The sequence below is a fragment of the Calonectris borealis genome, chromosome 29, assembly GCF_964195595.1.
Source record: "Calonectris borealis chromosome 29, bCalBor7.hap1.2, whole genome shotgun sequence".
Lineage (NCBI taxonomy): Eukaryota > Metazoa > Chordata > Aves > Procellariiformes > Procellariidae > Calonectris > Calonectris borealis.
In genome coordinates this window covers 1,583,853-1,594,851 of record NC_134340.1, presented here as the reverse complement: position 1 = coordinate 1,594,851, position 10,999 = coordinate 1,583,853, and the positions used below count along the sequence as shown (strand labels likewise).

At 63.1% G+C, this 10,999-nt stretch overlaps 2 protein-coding genes across 2 annotated transcripts; one reads left to right on the top strand and one right to left on the bottom strand.

The window, feature by feature from the left end:
- Nucleotides 1-890: 890 nt before the first annotated feature.
- Nucleotides 891-5,583, bottom strand: RHBG (Rh family B glycoprotein). Its single transcript, XM_075176047.1, has 10 exons — nt 5,388-5,583; nt 3,838-4,024; nt 3,320-3,470; nt 3,036-3,183; nt 2,569-2,735; nt 2,219-2,356; nt 1,908-2,041; nt 1,583-1,704; nt 1,172-1,245; nt 891-967 (listed from the first exon to the last, which is right to left on the bottom strand). The coding sequence occupies exons 1-10, from the start codon at nt 5,566-5,568 to the stop codon at nt 902-904; spliced, it is 1,368 nt and encodes a 455-aa protein (XP_075032148.1). The 5' UTR covers nt 5,569-5,583; the 3' UTR covers nt 891-901.
- Nucleotides 5,584-7,687: 2,104 nt separating this feature from the next.
- On the top strand, nt 7,688-10,543 carry HAPLN2 (hyaluronan and proteoglycan link protein 2). Its single transcript, XM_075176068.1, has 6 exons — nt 7,688-8,019; nt 8,260-8,373; nt 8,634-8,984; nt 9,204-9,320; nt 9,430-9,615; nt 9,756-10,543. The coding sequence occupies exons 2-6, from the start codon at nt 8,286-8,288 to the stop codon at nt 10,037-10,039; spliced, it is 1,026 nt and encodes a 341-aa protein (XP_075032169.1). The 5' UTR covers nt 7,688-8,019; nt 8,260-8,285; the 3' UTR covers nt 10,040-10,543.
- Nucleotides 10,544-10,999: the final 456 nt, after the last annotated feature.

Below are 10,999 nucleotides of genomic sequence, written 5' to 3'. Positions count from 1 at the left end.
TGGGGTGCTGGGTGCTGCAGGGGGTCCTGGGGGCTGCAACGGCCAGGGGAGCATCCCTGTCCCAACAGGGCTGAGTGCTGGGTGGCACTTTGCTGTTTTGAGGAGGGGGGGCCTTTTCTCGGCCCCAGTCCCCAGTGCAAGGCGATGAGTGGTAAGGGGAAGGCAGGGGTCACCCCTGTGCTGGGGCCCCGGGTGTCACCCTGGTCTTGCTCTGGGCTGTCACACCCTCTGGTGGCCAAGGCTGCAGGAGGGTACCCCCCCCAGGGAGGGGGGACCACGACAGGGATGGAGCAACCCATGAAACCCACCCCATGGGCATCAGTTTTTAGGGTGAAGGGAGGTCCTGGGGGCTTCGCTTTCCTCGCTGGAAAGAAACCCGAAGGAAACTCAGCCAGCAAAGCTGGGCAGGTGCTGTGTGAGTTCACTGGCAAATCCTAAAGCTACAAAAGATCTACGTGTTTTAATTGTTGTGTGCAAAAGCGTCCGTAGAAAGTCTTTGCTGCTGTCTGTGGAGCCTGGCACGCCCCTTCCCCAACACAGCCCCCCTCATTGCCTTCCTCTCTTCAGAAAGCAGTAGATGAGGAAACTGAGGCACAGAGCAGAGACGGGAAGTGGCTGAGCCACGTTTGGACACCCTGAGGTGTCCCTGGAGCAAGCCAGGTCACTCCCACAGCAAGCACCCGTATCACTGCAGCATCTCTTCACCCTGCAAAGGCCCGTGGGCACCTAACGGCTCCCCAAAACCTTTGGGACCAGGAGCTGGCTCCCACAGGGGGACAAGCCTGGCTGTCTCCAGAGCAGGCTGCTGGGAAATTCAGGCTGCCAGAAGCTGCCGGGCACTGGCGATGCCGGCAGAGGGTTGAACCTGGTGGTGCAGGACCTCACCGGGGGGTCGGGGTCATTAGACCAAGGTGCTGGTGCCCGGTTCCTTTCTGCTCGCCCTGCGGTTGCGTCTTTCCTCTGCCACCTGCGCCAAAGCAGAGACACGGAGAGGGGCAGGAGTGGGCCCTCAGGACTGGATGGGGGGGACCTGGGGGGCTTTAATGAAGCTGTCTCCCACCCCAACCGCTGCTGCCGGAGGAGGCAGGGTATCGGCAGCCGACGAAGCAGCATCCAACCCCTGCTAAAGGCCTGTAAACCCCTTTTTTTACCAGCAAACCCTCAGCTTTACCTCCCAGAGGACGGTGTTTTCCAGGTACCGCGTGTCCGGGGGAGACCTCAGCCCTTTCATTTTCAGGATGGCTCCTGAGGATGCCGAAAGCCGGACGAGGGCGTCTCAGAGCCGGGGCGGCCGGTCCAGCCCGGCTCCTCTCGTCGGGCTTCCCCTGACATCTAGCGGCAGCGCTGGGCTGGGCTGCACCGAGCCCCGGCCCCGGGGGCAGCCCTGGCACCGGAGGCAGCCCCAGTCCCGGTCCCAGCCCCAGGGGCAGCTCCGGCCCCGGCCCCGGGGGGTTTGCGCAGCGCCGAGCACTGCGGGGCTCTCCACCCCGGCTGTTGGGGTTCCTCCTGGCTTTTCCCTAAAATCCATCATTTTCCCTGCTCCTCTCACCCTCCGTCCCATCCCACCGGAGGCAAAACTCACCCGTGAGGCTGCCGCCGAGCGTGGCGAGCAGCAGGGTGACGGGCAGGGCGCAGAGCTGGCTGAGCGCCTGGTCGGTGGCCGTCCGGCTGCCCCGGGCCACCAGCGGGAACACGAGCTCCAGCCTGCAAGCCGGAGCGGGGATGGGTTTTTGGGGAGCTTGTTCTCCCAGGCAGGGAAACGGGGGGCTCAGCTCGTGGCTCTGGGTGATGGGCTATAAGGGGGTGCTGTAACAGAGGGTGTGCGGAGCATCCCCGACTTCAGGCGTCGTGGTGGCCCCAGCTTGGTGCATGGAGTCGATGGCACCCCTGATTCTGGCTCTTCTCACCTGCCACCGTAAGCATCTGCGGTGGCCAGTGCCGTCAGCAGCGTCCCCAGCAAGGCACCCAGGATCCCCGGCAGCCCGTGGACATTGTGAACCCCGCACGTGTCCTGGGTTTTCAGCCTGGAGCACAGGACGGGCTGGGGAGAGCATTAAGGAAAAGCTGGGTTTGGATGGGGGATGCTTGCCCAGGGAGGCTGCGCTGCGGCTCGGTGTTTGCAGGTTTGGGAGCTGCAGGGTGGCAATGCAGCCTCCCCCAAAGCGGGGTGCTCCCCTGACCTGGGACTGGTGTCCTCGGCTGTCCCGAGGTGACTCACCGTGAGGAATCTGAAGCCAAGTGGGGGGATCAGGCCGGCCAGAAACCCCGCGATGAGAGCCCCGAAGGGGGTGACCAGCATCTCCCCAGCCATGCCCATCACAGCTGCGCCGGCCAAGGTGGCATCCTGGATCTGAACCTGATGGAGCGGGACATGGTCGAGGGAATTGACACCATCAGCATGGGGCTGGGGGGATTTGGGCTTCCTTGGGGATCAACACGGGTCTTAATGAACCTAAGAAAACCTAATGGGCATCCCCTGTTGCCCCGGGTGCATTCACGCTTGCTGTCCCTGTAGGACGGGACATGGGCGGTGCATGAGGCTTGGGTTTGTCCCAGGAGAGGACCTACCATCCGCAGTGTGCCCTCCTCCTGGAGGACAGGCAAGAGGACAAAGGTGGCCAAGGTGCTTGCTGCCAGAGAGAAGTAGGTGTTGAGCACTGCCCAGGGCTCGGCATTGTCACGGACTGTGGTGGCTGAGGTGAAGCTGGGCCAGAAGATCCACAGGTAGATGGTTCCTGCGGGGAAGGGGAACAGGCAGGTTTTGATGTTGGGGTTGATCCCTTGTGGGAAAGAAACTTCTTGCTAGTGCCAAGAGATGCAAGTGGACACAGCTTGCAGGGTGGGAGGTTCAGGTTGGACACAAGAAGAGGGTGGTGCAGCTCCAGGACAGGTCCCCAGGGAGGTGGAAGATCTCTGTCCTTGATGGTTTGCAAGAGACTGCTGGTCAGAGACACAGCCACACTGTCCTAATGTTGGTGATGGTCCTTCCACCACCATGTCTATGACTCCGGTGTTGTAGGATTCGAGCTCCGTACCAACCACAGCAAAGAAATCTGGCTGGTGCCCTGTGTCCTGCTGCTCTTTCCTCTTGTCCATATGGGGCTGGTGCAAGATCCGTGAAACCATCAAGCCGAAATAAGCACCGAAGGTGTGGACGGTCAAGGAGCCCCCGCTGTCGCTTACCTGGTGAGTACAGAAAAACACCGTGCAGGAAGGAGGGATCTGGGATTTGTCTCTACAGACAAGGCAGGTCTTGATGTGAGGAGCCTAAACCCATGGTCACCCCCTTTCTGGTGGGCCCCCCCAATCGGTGACTCACCCCCATGAGACTGAGCAGGATGTATTCGTTGAGAGTGAAGAGGGTGACTCCCAGCAGGGTCAACAGCAGCATCTGGACAGGGTTTACCCTGCCCAAAACAGCTCCAGTGGAGATCAGAATGGCTGCGGTGCAGAAGTCGGCACTGACCACGCTGGGAAGGAGAGGGAAGGCGTGGGGCTGGAGAGAGCAGGGTCGGGGGAGACGGGACCTGAGCCTGCAGCCCGGATCCTGCGACTCTGCGTCCCTGAACCGGCAGCCCGAGCCTTGCGAGGTTGGTGACAAAGGGACAGCTGGGCTTGAGGCAGGCAGGGGCCAGCGTGCCCCCCTAAACGCCTGGCTCTAACGTTGGCAGTACTTACGTGGCCCTCACTAGTGTGGTACTCAAATAACCCAGCAGCCTGGTCCTCATAAGCCTCCTCCAAAGCAGAGCTGTGAGTTTTACAGAGGAGGGAGCCAGTGTGCCAGGGCTGGACCCGGGAGGGTCGCGGCTGGGCAGCAGCAGCTCCCTCCTGCCTTACCTCTGAGCTCCCACGTAAATTTTGCCGTTCAGGAAGAAGTATAAAAAACCCTGGATCAGTACGGCCCACTGGATGGCAAAGGCCAAGATGAGGATGCTGATGGCCACGCTGCCTGGTCCGTAGCGGCCGAGGAAGGCCACCAGGAGCCCGAAGCCAAGGAGAGCTTGGAGGTGGACATCCCGGTAACCTGGCAGAGGAGAGGCAGAAGGATGGGTCCGGAGGCATCGAGGGTGGGCAGCCACCTCCTGCCTGCTGGTCCCCCCGAGGGGGCTCAGACACCTCCTGCTCTAACAGGTTTTGGGGACCTGAAGGCTTCAGCTGATATAAATCAGCTCCGCGTCTCTGGAACGGTGGTGGATCTGGCCTTGGATCTCCCTTGGAGATCTCCAGCAGAGAGCACGAGTGGTTGCTGCTTGTGCAGGTAAAGCCGCCCCCGTCACCCTTTGCAGCGGCTCCTGGCCACCCCGTTCGCAACCGAGATACCTCGGTTCTTGCACGTGCTTCACCCTGCAGCCCAGAAACCTCTTGGGGTGGCCGAGAGCCGTCTGCACCCGTTACACCAGCGCGAAGGTGGGTCGGAGGTGTCAGCCACCGCCCCGGCCCCTGAAAACATCACGTCCCGCTTCACGGGACAAGAGGACCAGAAAGGTTGAACAGAAAAATGGGACCAGTCTGGTACCGTTTGGTGACAAACCAGAGGAGGGTGGACCTGATTCTCGCTTGGGCTAAATGCCCTTTGCACCCCTCGGCCGCGCTGAGAGCTGTGTCCCGTCCTTCCCGGTGCGCCGTGAGTCACTGCCTGCGCTGGGTGGGGTTACGTGGGCAGGCAAAACCGGGAGAACCTGCCTGCTCCCTGCCAGGCTGCTCGGCTGGGCTCAGCTCCCCTCCCTCGGCCAGGGCGCTCGGGAGGCTCTTTTCCAATCTCCTGCCTTGCCCTTGCCTCGGAAAAGCCGGGGTCAGCCCCTCAGCCCCCAGCCCAGGATGAGTTTCGCAGCGATGCCCGGCGTGCAGGAGGATGCTCCCGGCGGGGCGGACCCCCAGCCCCGTGTTGGACGCTGCGGCAGCACCGAGGGAGCCGAATCGCTCGGTGCAAATCTCTCGGCGTTGCAAAACCCAGCAGGTGGGTGGGAAGTTCTGCAGACCCCAAAGTGCCAGGAGCAGCTGCTGTGCTCCCGCCCCGGGGATGGGAGGACAATCCCAGGTTTATCACTGCACCGAGTGATCCCCTCTCCCCTCCCGCTGCCGAAACGCATGTTCTAGACCCAAATATCCCTGGTTTGGGCCTGGCTTTGCCCAAGCACGTGGGAAATCCTTGCAGCACATCTGCTTTCCACCCACCGACCCCTCCTCGGTGGGACGCACCGGTACCCCAACCCTGCGGCTTGATGTTCCCCCTCCTCTGTTTTACTCCGGAGTCCGATCCAGAGCTGGATGGTGTGACAGGTCTGCAGCCCTGACCGAGCACGGTGACATCCCGTGCCACCCCCTCAGCAGCGCCTGGGGACCAGGTAGAGCCGCTCCCTGCACCCACCCGGGGCGGGGGTACTCACGGGGGTGCTGAAAACCCGAGTCCTTGTTTCTTGAGCTGCAGTTCAGCTGCTGGGAGCAGAGGCTGGGGCTGCTCTCTGGGCTGTACCGGGCAAAGACGGCGAAGAGGATGATGATGAGGATTTGGAGGAGGAAGCACAACCCGGAGAGCTGGAGCCTCGAGGCAGCGGTGTGCTCAGGCATGTTGCGGGGTGATGGGGGCTGGCAAATCCCCCGAAACTGGGGAGGCAGGAGGAGAGACGTGCTGGGGCTGCAAACTCCGCCTGCCAGGGTGGCTGCCAGGCCCTGCCCTCGCCTCGGTGCTTCCCAAGGGCGGAGGAGCCGGTCGGGAGCGGGATGGTGCTGCCAACGCGGAAACCCCAGGCTGGGCTCCCTGGCACCGCATCGGGCGGCTCCGGCCACCGTGCCGGGGAAGCACGCGGGGCTTTTGGTGTCAGCGTCGGTCTTGGCTGGGTGCCGGAGGGTTGGGGTGGGATTTGGGGGGGGGGGACACCCCGAGGTTTCAGCCTTTCTGGAGGTTTGGCACGGGAGAAACGTGATGGTTTTGGGGGGTCGGGGTCAGGCAGAGGAGGTGCAGGGTGGTGCGGCCAGCGCGGGGGGACTGACCCGCTGCAGAGGTGCTGGGCTCTGGCAAGCTCAGCAAAGCCGGGTTTAAACTCCCTGGTCAGTAGGAAAAATGCTGGTTCAGGGGGGTTTTGGTGAAGAGGTGACCTGTGGGGCGGCGTGGGGAGGAGGAGAAGCTAAGCCTTGAAAAACAAGGGCGTCAGAGGCTGCTGTTAGCAACCCATGCCAGGAGAGGTGGGGGGGAGCTGGAACGCGAGGGTTTCCTTTGCTTTTCTTTGGCTGCTTCTGCTTTTGCAGAGAGGTGTTTGCAATGCACCCAGAGCGGGTACAAATCCCAAAAAGGGAGAGGAAAAGAAAAGGAGCCGAGAAGTAAAACACAGCGTGTGTTTGGGAAGTGACTCGGGCAACTCCTTTCCACAGCGTCGGGCCAAATTATGATCTCAGATAAGCAGCATCGGGTTGGGGTCATGCCCTGACGCCAACGGGATCGGGAAGGGGAATGAGTCACTTTTGGAGGCCCCGGCGTGTGTCCTGCTTCGGGCTGTGGTTTTGTGAGAGCCGAGGGGTGCAGCTCTTGCCTTCGCTTGGGAAAAATGCAAGAAATGGCTCGTTCGTGGTACCACGGAGCTGGGAAAGAGCATCCTCCGGCCAAGGAGCTCTGAGCCGCTGCCCGGGACCAGGATCTGCTTTTGCAGCCGTGGGCACGGGAAGGAGCAGGGATTGTGATGGAGGGAGATCACGGGCGCTCTCTGACCAGCCACGGACCCACAAAATAACCGTGGGGAGATGTGGGAGTGGAATGTGCGCTTGCTGCTGTGGTTTAGCCTTTTCCTGCATGGGGGGAGCAAAGCTCTGGCTGCCTTTTGGTCATTAAAATGAGCCAAAACGCTGACCATTTTGAGCTGGGGGAGCCTCGGGGGCTTCCAGTCCAGCCTGCTGGCATCAAAATCAGGGCAGGTTATTGCATTAACCCCTCCGTACAAGCAGCCAAATTTGAAGAGGGGCTGGGGGCGAGGGGCCGGGGAGCCAGCGCGTGCCCTGGTGCCGCTTCCCCCCGGGGAGGTTTGTTTTCTCTGCCGTGCGTGCCACGGCGAAGCCGGGATCGCTGTGTCCTTTGGTGCCGGGGACAGACGCTGCTTGTCTTGTGTTTCCTTTGAGAAGAGCTTCCTCCACCCCTGGAGATGGACCCTGGGGGAGGGAGAAGATAAGGGAGCCCGGAACACAGCCCCATTGTGTGGCCTTGTTTTTGCTCCCGGCAGCATCCCGGCCCCACGGTGATGATGGCGAAGCCTCTCCCATGCCTTTTCGCAGGGCAGGATAAGGCCGGTGGGATGCAAGAGTGGCGAAACCCCCCCCTTGCACAACATGCAGGAGCCCCAAAGGATGGGAGCAGCATCTCCCCATCGGAGACTTGATGGGGGGGGAGCATAAAATTAACCATCGCCCTGACGTCTGCGGGAGCAGAGAGCACCGTCCCGGCGCTGGGGGCCGATGGCGAGGGGAGGCTTTGCCGGCCTGAGGGGCTGCCGGAGCCCTGTGCGGTGCTGGCATTTTCCCCGAATTTCCCGATACTGTGGCCCGCAAATAAAGGGATGTTTGTTAGCCGGGCGCGTTGTGTTTTGCCGAGCAGAACAATAAAGAGAAAGATGCTCACAATGGGAAATTGTGCTTCCTCCTCTCCGTGCGTTCCTCGGGGAGGTGTTGGGAGGGGAAAAAAAAAAAAAAAAAAAAAAAAAAAGAGAAGAAAGCGGGAAGAGACGGCGACAGGGCAGGGGGCGAGGGCACGGCCATGGGAACAGGCACCAAGCGACCGCGGGGCCGCAGGGCTGCCGGGACGCTGCCCGCGGCGGGACGGTGACAGGGCAAGGGGCTGGCTGGGAGCACCCCCTCGCCGCCACCCACGTCCCCTTCTCCCGGCAGCACCGCCACGCAGGTTCGACCTTTCCAGAGCCCTCGGCCCCTCCATGGGGCGGCTGTGACGGAGACGGGACGCGGCGGGTGCCGGGGCAGGACGCGCGCTGGAGGCGTTGGATGGGAACGGTGGCTCCCCAAAGGACGCGGCTGGGGACGGTAAGAGGTGTGGGGTGCCGGGGAGGAGGGTTGGCTCGTTCTCTTGGCTCGGTGTCCTGCGAGGGGACGTCCCCTTTGCACTGTAAACATTGGTGAGTCCCCAACAGAGCAGGACCATCCGTCAGCCCCGCAGCACCCCTGGCAGCAAGCGCTGCAGATGTCCCCTGCCACGTCCTCCGGTCCCCACCAAAGCCGGGGTACGTCCCGCCGCACGTCCCTGACCCCTGCGCTCCCCCCCAGGCACCGTCCTGCCCCCGGCTCTGAGGATGCACCGGCTTCTCCTGCTCAGCTCCCTCTGGCTCTTGGCGGCACCGCCGGCGTCGAGCATCTTCCAGCGGCCGACGGGGAGCCCGGGTAGGGAGCAGGGCCCGGGGGGAGGACGGGGTGCTGCTGGTTGGGGTCGGTGCTGGAGGAGGGAGGTGGTGCTGGGGGGGTCCAACCAGGGCATCCCAGGGGTTGCAGGAGAGGGGAAAAGGAGTTGGGGTGGGTGATGGAAACCAGGCTGGAGGTGCCGATGAGGGTCGGGGGGTATCGGGGGAGGCGTTGAAGGGGCGGTGGGCCCGCAGCAACGCTCCGTGGCGAGCCGATGGTGAGGCAGCCCGGGTGTGCCGCAGCCCCCCCACGCCTGCAGTACCTGCTGGAGCCCCTCCACGCCGCGGTGCACACGCAGCGGGGTGCCACGGCCACCCTGCCCTGCGTCCTGCGCGCCCTGCCCCGCAACTACCGGGTAAAATGGAGCAAAGTGGAGCCGGCCAACTACCGGGAGAGCATCATCATCATCACCAACGGGTTGTACCACAAGAACTACGGGCCGCTGAGCCCCCGGGTGCGCTTGCGGCACAGTCACCGCTACGATGCCTCGCTCACCATCACCGACGTGGCTCTGGAGGACGAGGGACGCTACCGCTGCCAGCTCGTCAACGGGCTGGAGGACGAGAGCGTCTCGCTCACGTTGCACCTCGAAGGTGAGGCTGGGCTCCCTCCTGCCCCGTTGCCCGGGGATGTGGGTGAGAGCGGAGAAGGGACCCTGGGCTGGGCTGGGGGTCTATGGCTGGGTGCCTCCAACCCTCGTGTCCCCTGTTGCGATGCCCTAGCCTTATCTTCAAGACCAAATCCCTGGGGATGATAAACCAAAGCCTCCTCAGGGAGAGCATCTCCTTCATTCTCCACCCCTGTCCCCCCAGGTGTTGTCTTCCCCTACCAGCCCAGCAACGGGCGCTACAAATTCAACTACCACGAAGCCAAGCGAGCCTGCGAGCAGCAGGACTCCCGCCTCGCCACCTACCAGCAGCTCTACAAAGGTGAAGCATCCAAAAAAAAAAAAAAACCCTCGTCCACCCCAAAACGCGCCTCGCTGGGCGCGGGAGCGAGGAGGGAAGTGCCGGTGCTGAGCCGCCTCTTGCCCCGCAGCCTGGACGGAGGGTCTGGACTGGTGCAACGCCGGCTGGATCCTCGACGGGACTGTCCACTACCCCATCATCAACTCACGGGAGCCGTGCGGCGGCCGCCTCCTCCTGCCGGGTGTCCGGACCTACGGGGCCAGGGACAAGCAGAAGGACCGATTCGATGCTTTCTGCTTCACCTCTGCTCTTCAAGGTAGTAACGGGGGTCCCCTGTCCCTCCCACAGTGGCACCGAACCCCGATGCCCACTGGGATTTGCATCAGGGCTGGGGTTGTACCCAGGAGGGAACGTCCGTGGTGGCCGCTGACCCGTCACGTCCCCATCCATCCCCAGGCCAGGTCTACTTCATCCGGGGCCACCTGAACTTCAAGGAGGCTGGGCAAGCGTGCCGCAACCACGGGGCTGCCATCGCCAAAGTGGGGCAGCTCTACTCCGCCTGGAAGTTTTCCCAGCTGGATCGCTGCGACGGGGGGTGGCTGGCGGACGGCAGCGTGCGGTACCCCATCACCACCCCCCGCGAGCGCTGCGGGGGGCTGCCGGACCCCGGCGTCCGCAGCTTCGGCTTTCCCAGCAAGGAGCTGCGGACCTACGGTACCTACTGCTTTGTGGGGAAGTAGGAACGCTGGAAGGAGAGGTGGGCTGAGCGGAGGGGATGGTGGTGGGACGCCGGCCCTCGTCACTCAGGCGGAGAGTTTGAGGCAGGGGATGAGGGGGGGTCTCCCGATGATTTTGGGTGGTTCGTGCATCCTCCAGTGAAGCGATAGAGCTGGGTTTGGGTGCTCGGTGCATCCTCTGATGGAGCTGCTCCCCACGCCCCAGCCTGCTTTTGGGGCTTGTTGGGCGTTCGGGGCTTGCTGGAGAAGCCAGACCCATTGCTGGGTCAGGAAGGGGGTCTAATCCAGCCCCCCCAGCAGGCAGCACAGGCTCCCCATCCCCCAACCCCATCCTCGCTCCCCGCAGCCACGAGGACTTTGGCTGGTGCAAGCGCGCTGGAGGGCTGGGCATTAACGAGCGTGACTAATGGAGTTTCGCCTTCTCAATTAATAAAGCGACGGTAAAGCTGCACGGCAAAGCCATGCTCTCGCCTGGCCTCTGCCCCCCCGGGACCCTCTGGCCTCTCGACGAGGGGAATTTGCCAAGGACTTTCTGTCTCAAGCAGGGGGGCAGCCAGCGCGGGGCCCCCCCACCCGCCTTGTCCCGGGGGTTATCGGTGTCCCTGGCACCGCACGCTGGGGGTTTCTGAGTTTGGCTGTTCAACACGGCCAGGAAAAGTTATAAAAAGCAGCGGAGCTGGCATGGAGCGGGGGAAAAACAGCATGGGGAGATGCCAGCGTCCCCCGGCACCTGCCACGTGCCCCCCAAGTCCCATGTGTTTACTGGGAGCAGCATCCCAGCCCAGTCCCCGATGCCGCCGGGATGTGGGGGCACTTTGGGCTGTGCCTCCCTGCGTCTGTGGTCGCTGGGGACGTCGCTGTGCCCAAGCTGTGCCAGGGGCTCTCGGGCTCCACGGCGCTGGTGGGTGCTGCCACGTTCCCCATTCTGGGGCTGCGCAGCCCTGCCTTTCCCACCCCTGTGCC

Excerpts from the sequence above, each read along its gene's own strand:
- RHBG (XM_075176047.1), bottom strand. The coding sequence starts at position 5,568 with ATGCCTGAGCACACCGCTGCCTCGAGGCTCCAGCTCTCCGGGTTGTGC. Across the intron at positions 3,184-3,319 it reads TCCTGCTCAGTCTCATGGGG|GTAAGCGACAGCGGGGGCTC; the intron begins GTGAGTCACCGA and ends TGTACTCACCAG. Across the intron at positions 2,357-2,568 it reads AGGAGGGCACACTGCGGATG|GTTCAGATCCAGGATGCCAC; the intron begins GTAGGTCCTCTC and ends CCGCTCCATCAG.
- HAPLN2 (XM_075176068.1), top strand. The coding sequence starts at position 8,286 with ATGCACCGGCTTCTCCTGCTCAGCTCCCTCTGGCTCTTGGCGGCACCG. Across the intron at positions 8,374-8,633 it reads GCGGCCGACGGGGAGCCCGG|CCCCCCCACGCCTGCAGTAC; the intron begins GTAGGGAGCAGG and ends GGTGTGCCGCAG. Across the intron at positions 9,616-9,755 it reads CTTCACCTCTGCTCTTCAAG|GCCAGGTCTACTTCATCCGG; the intron begins GTAGTAACGGGG and ends ATCCATCCCCAG.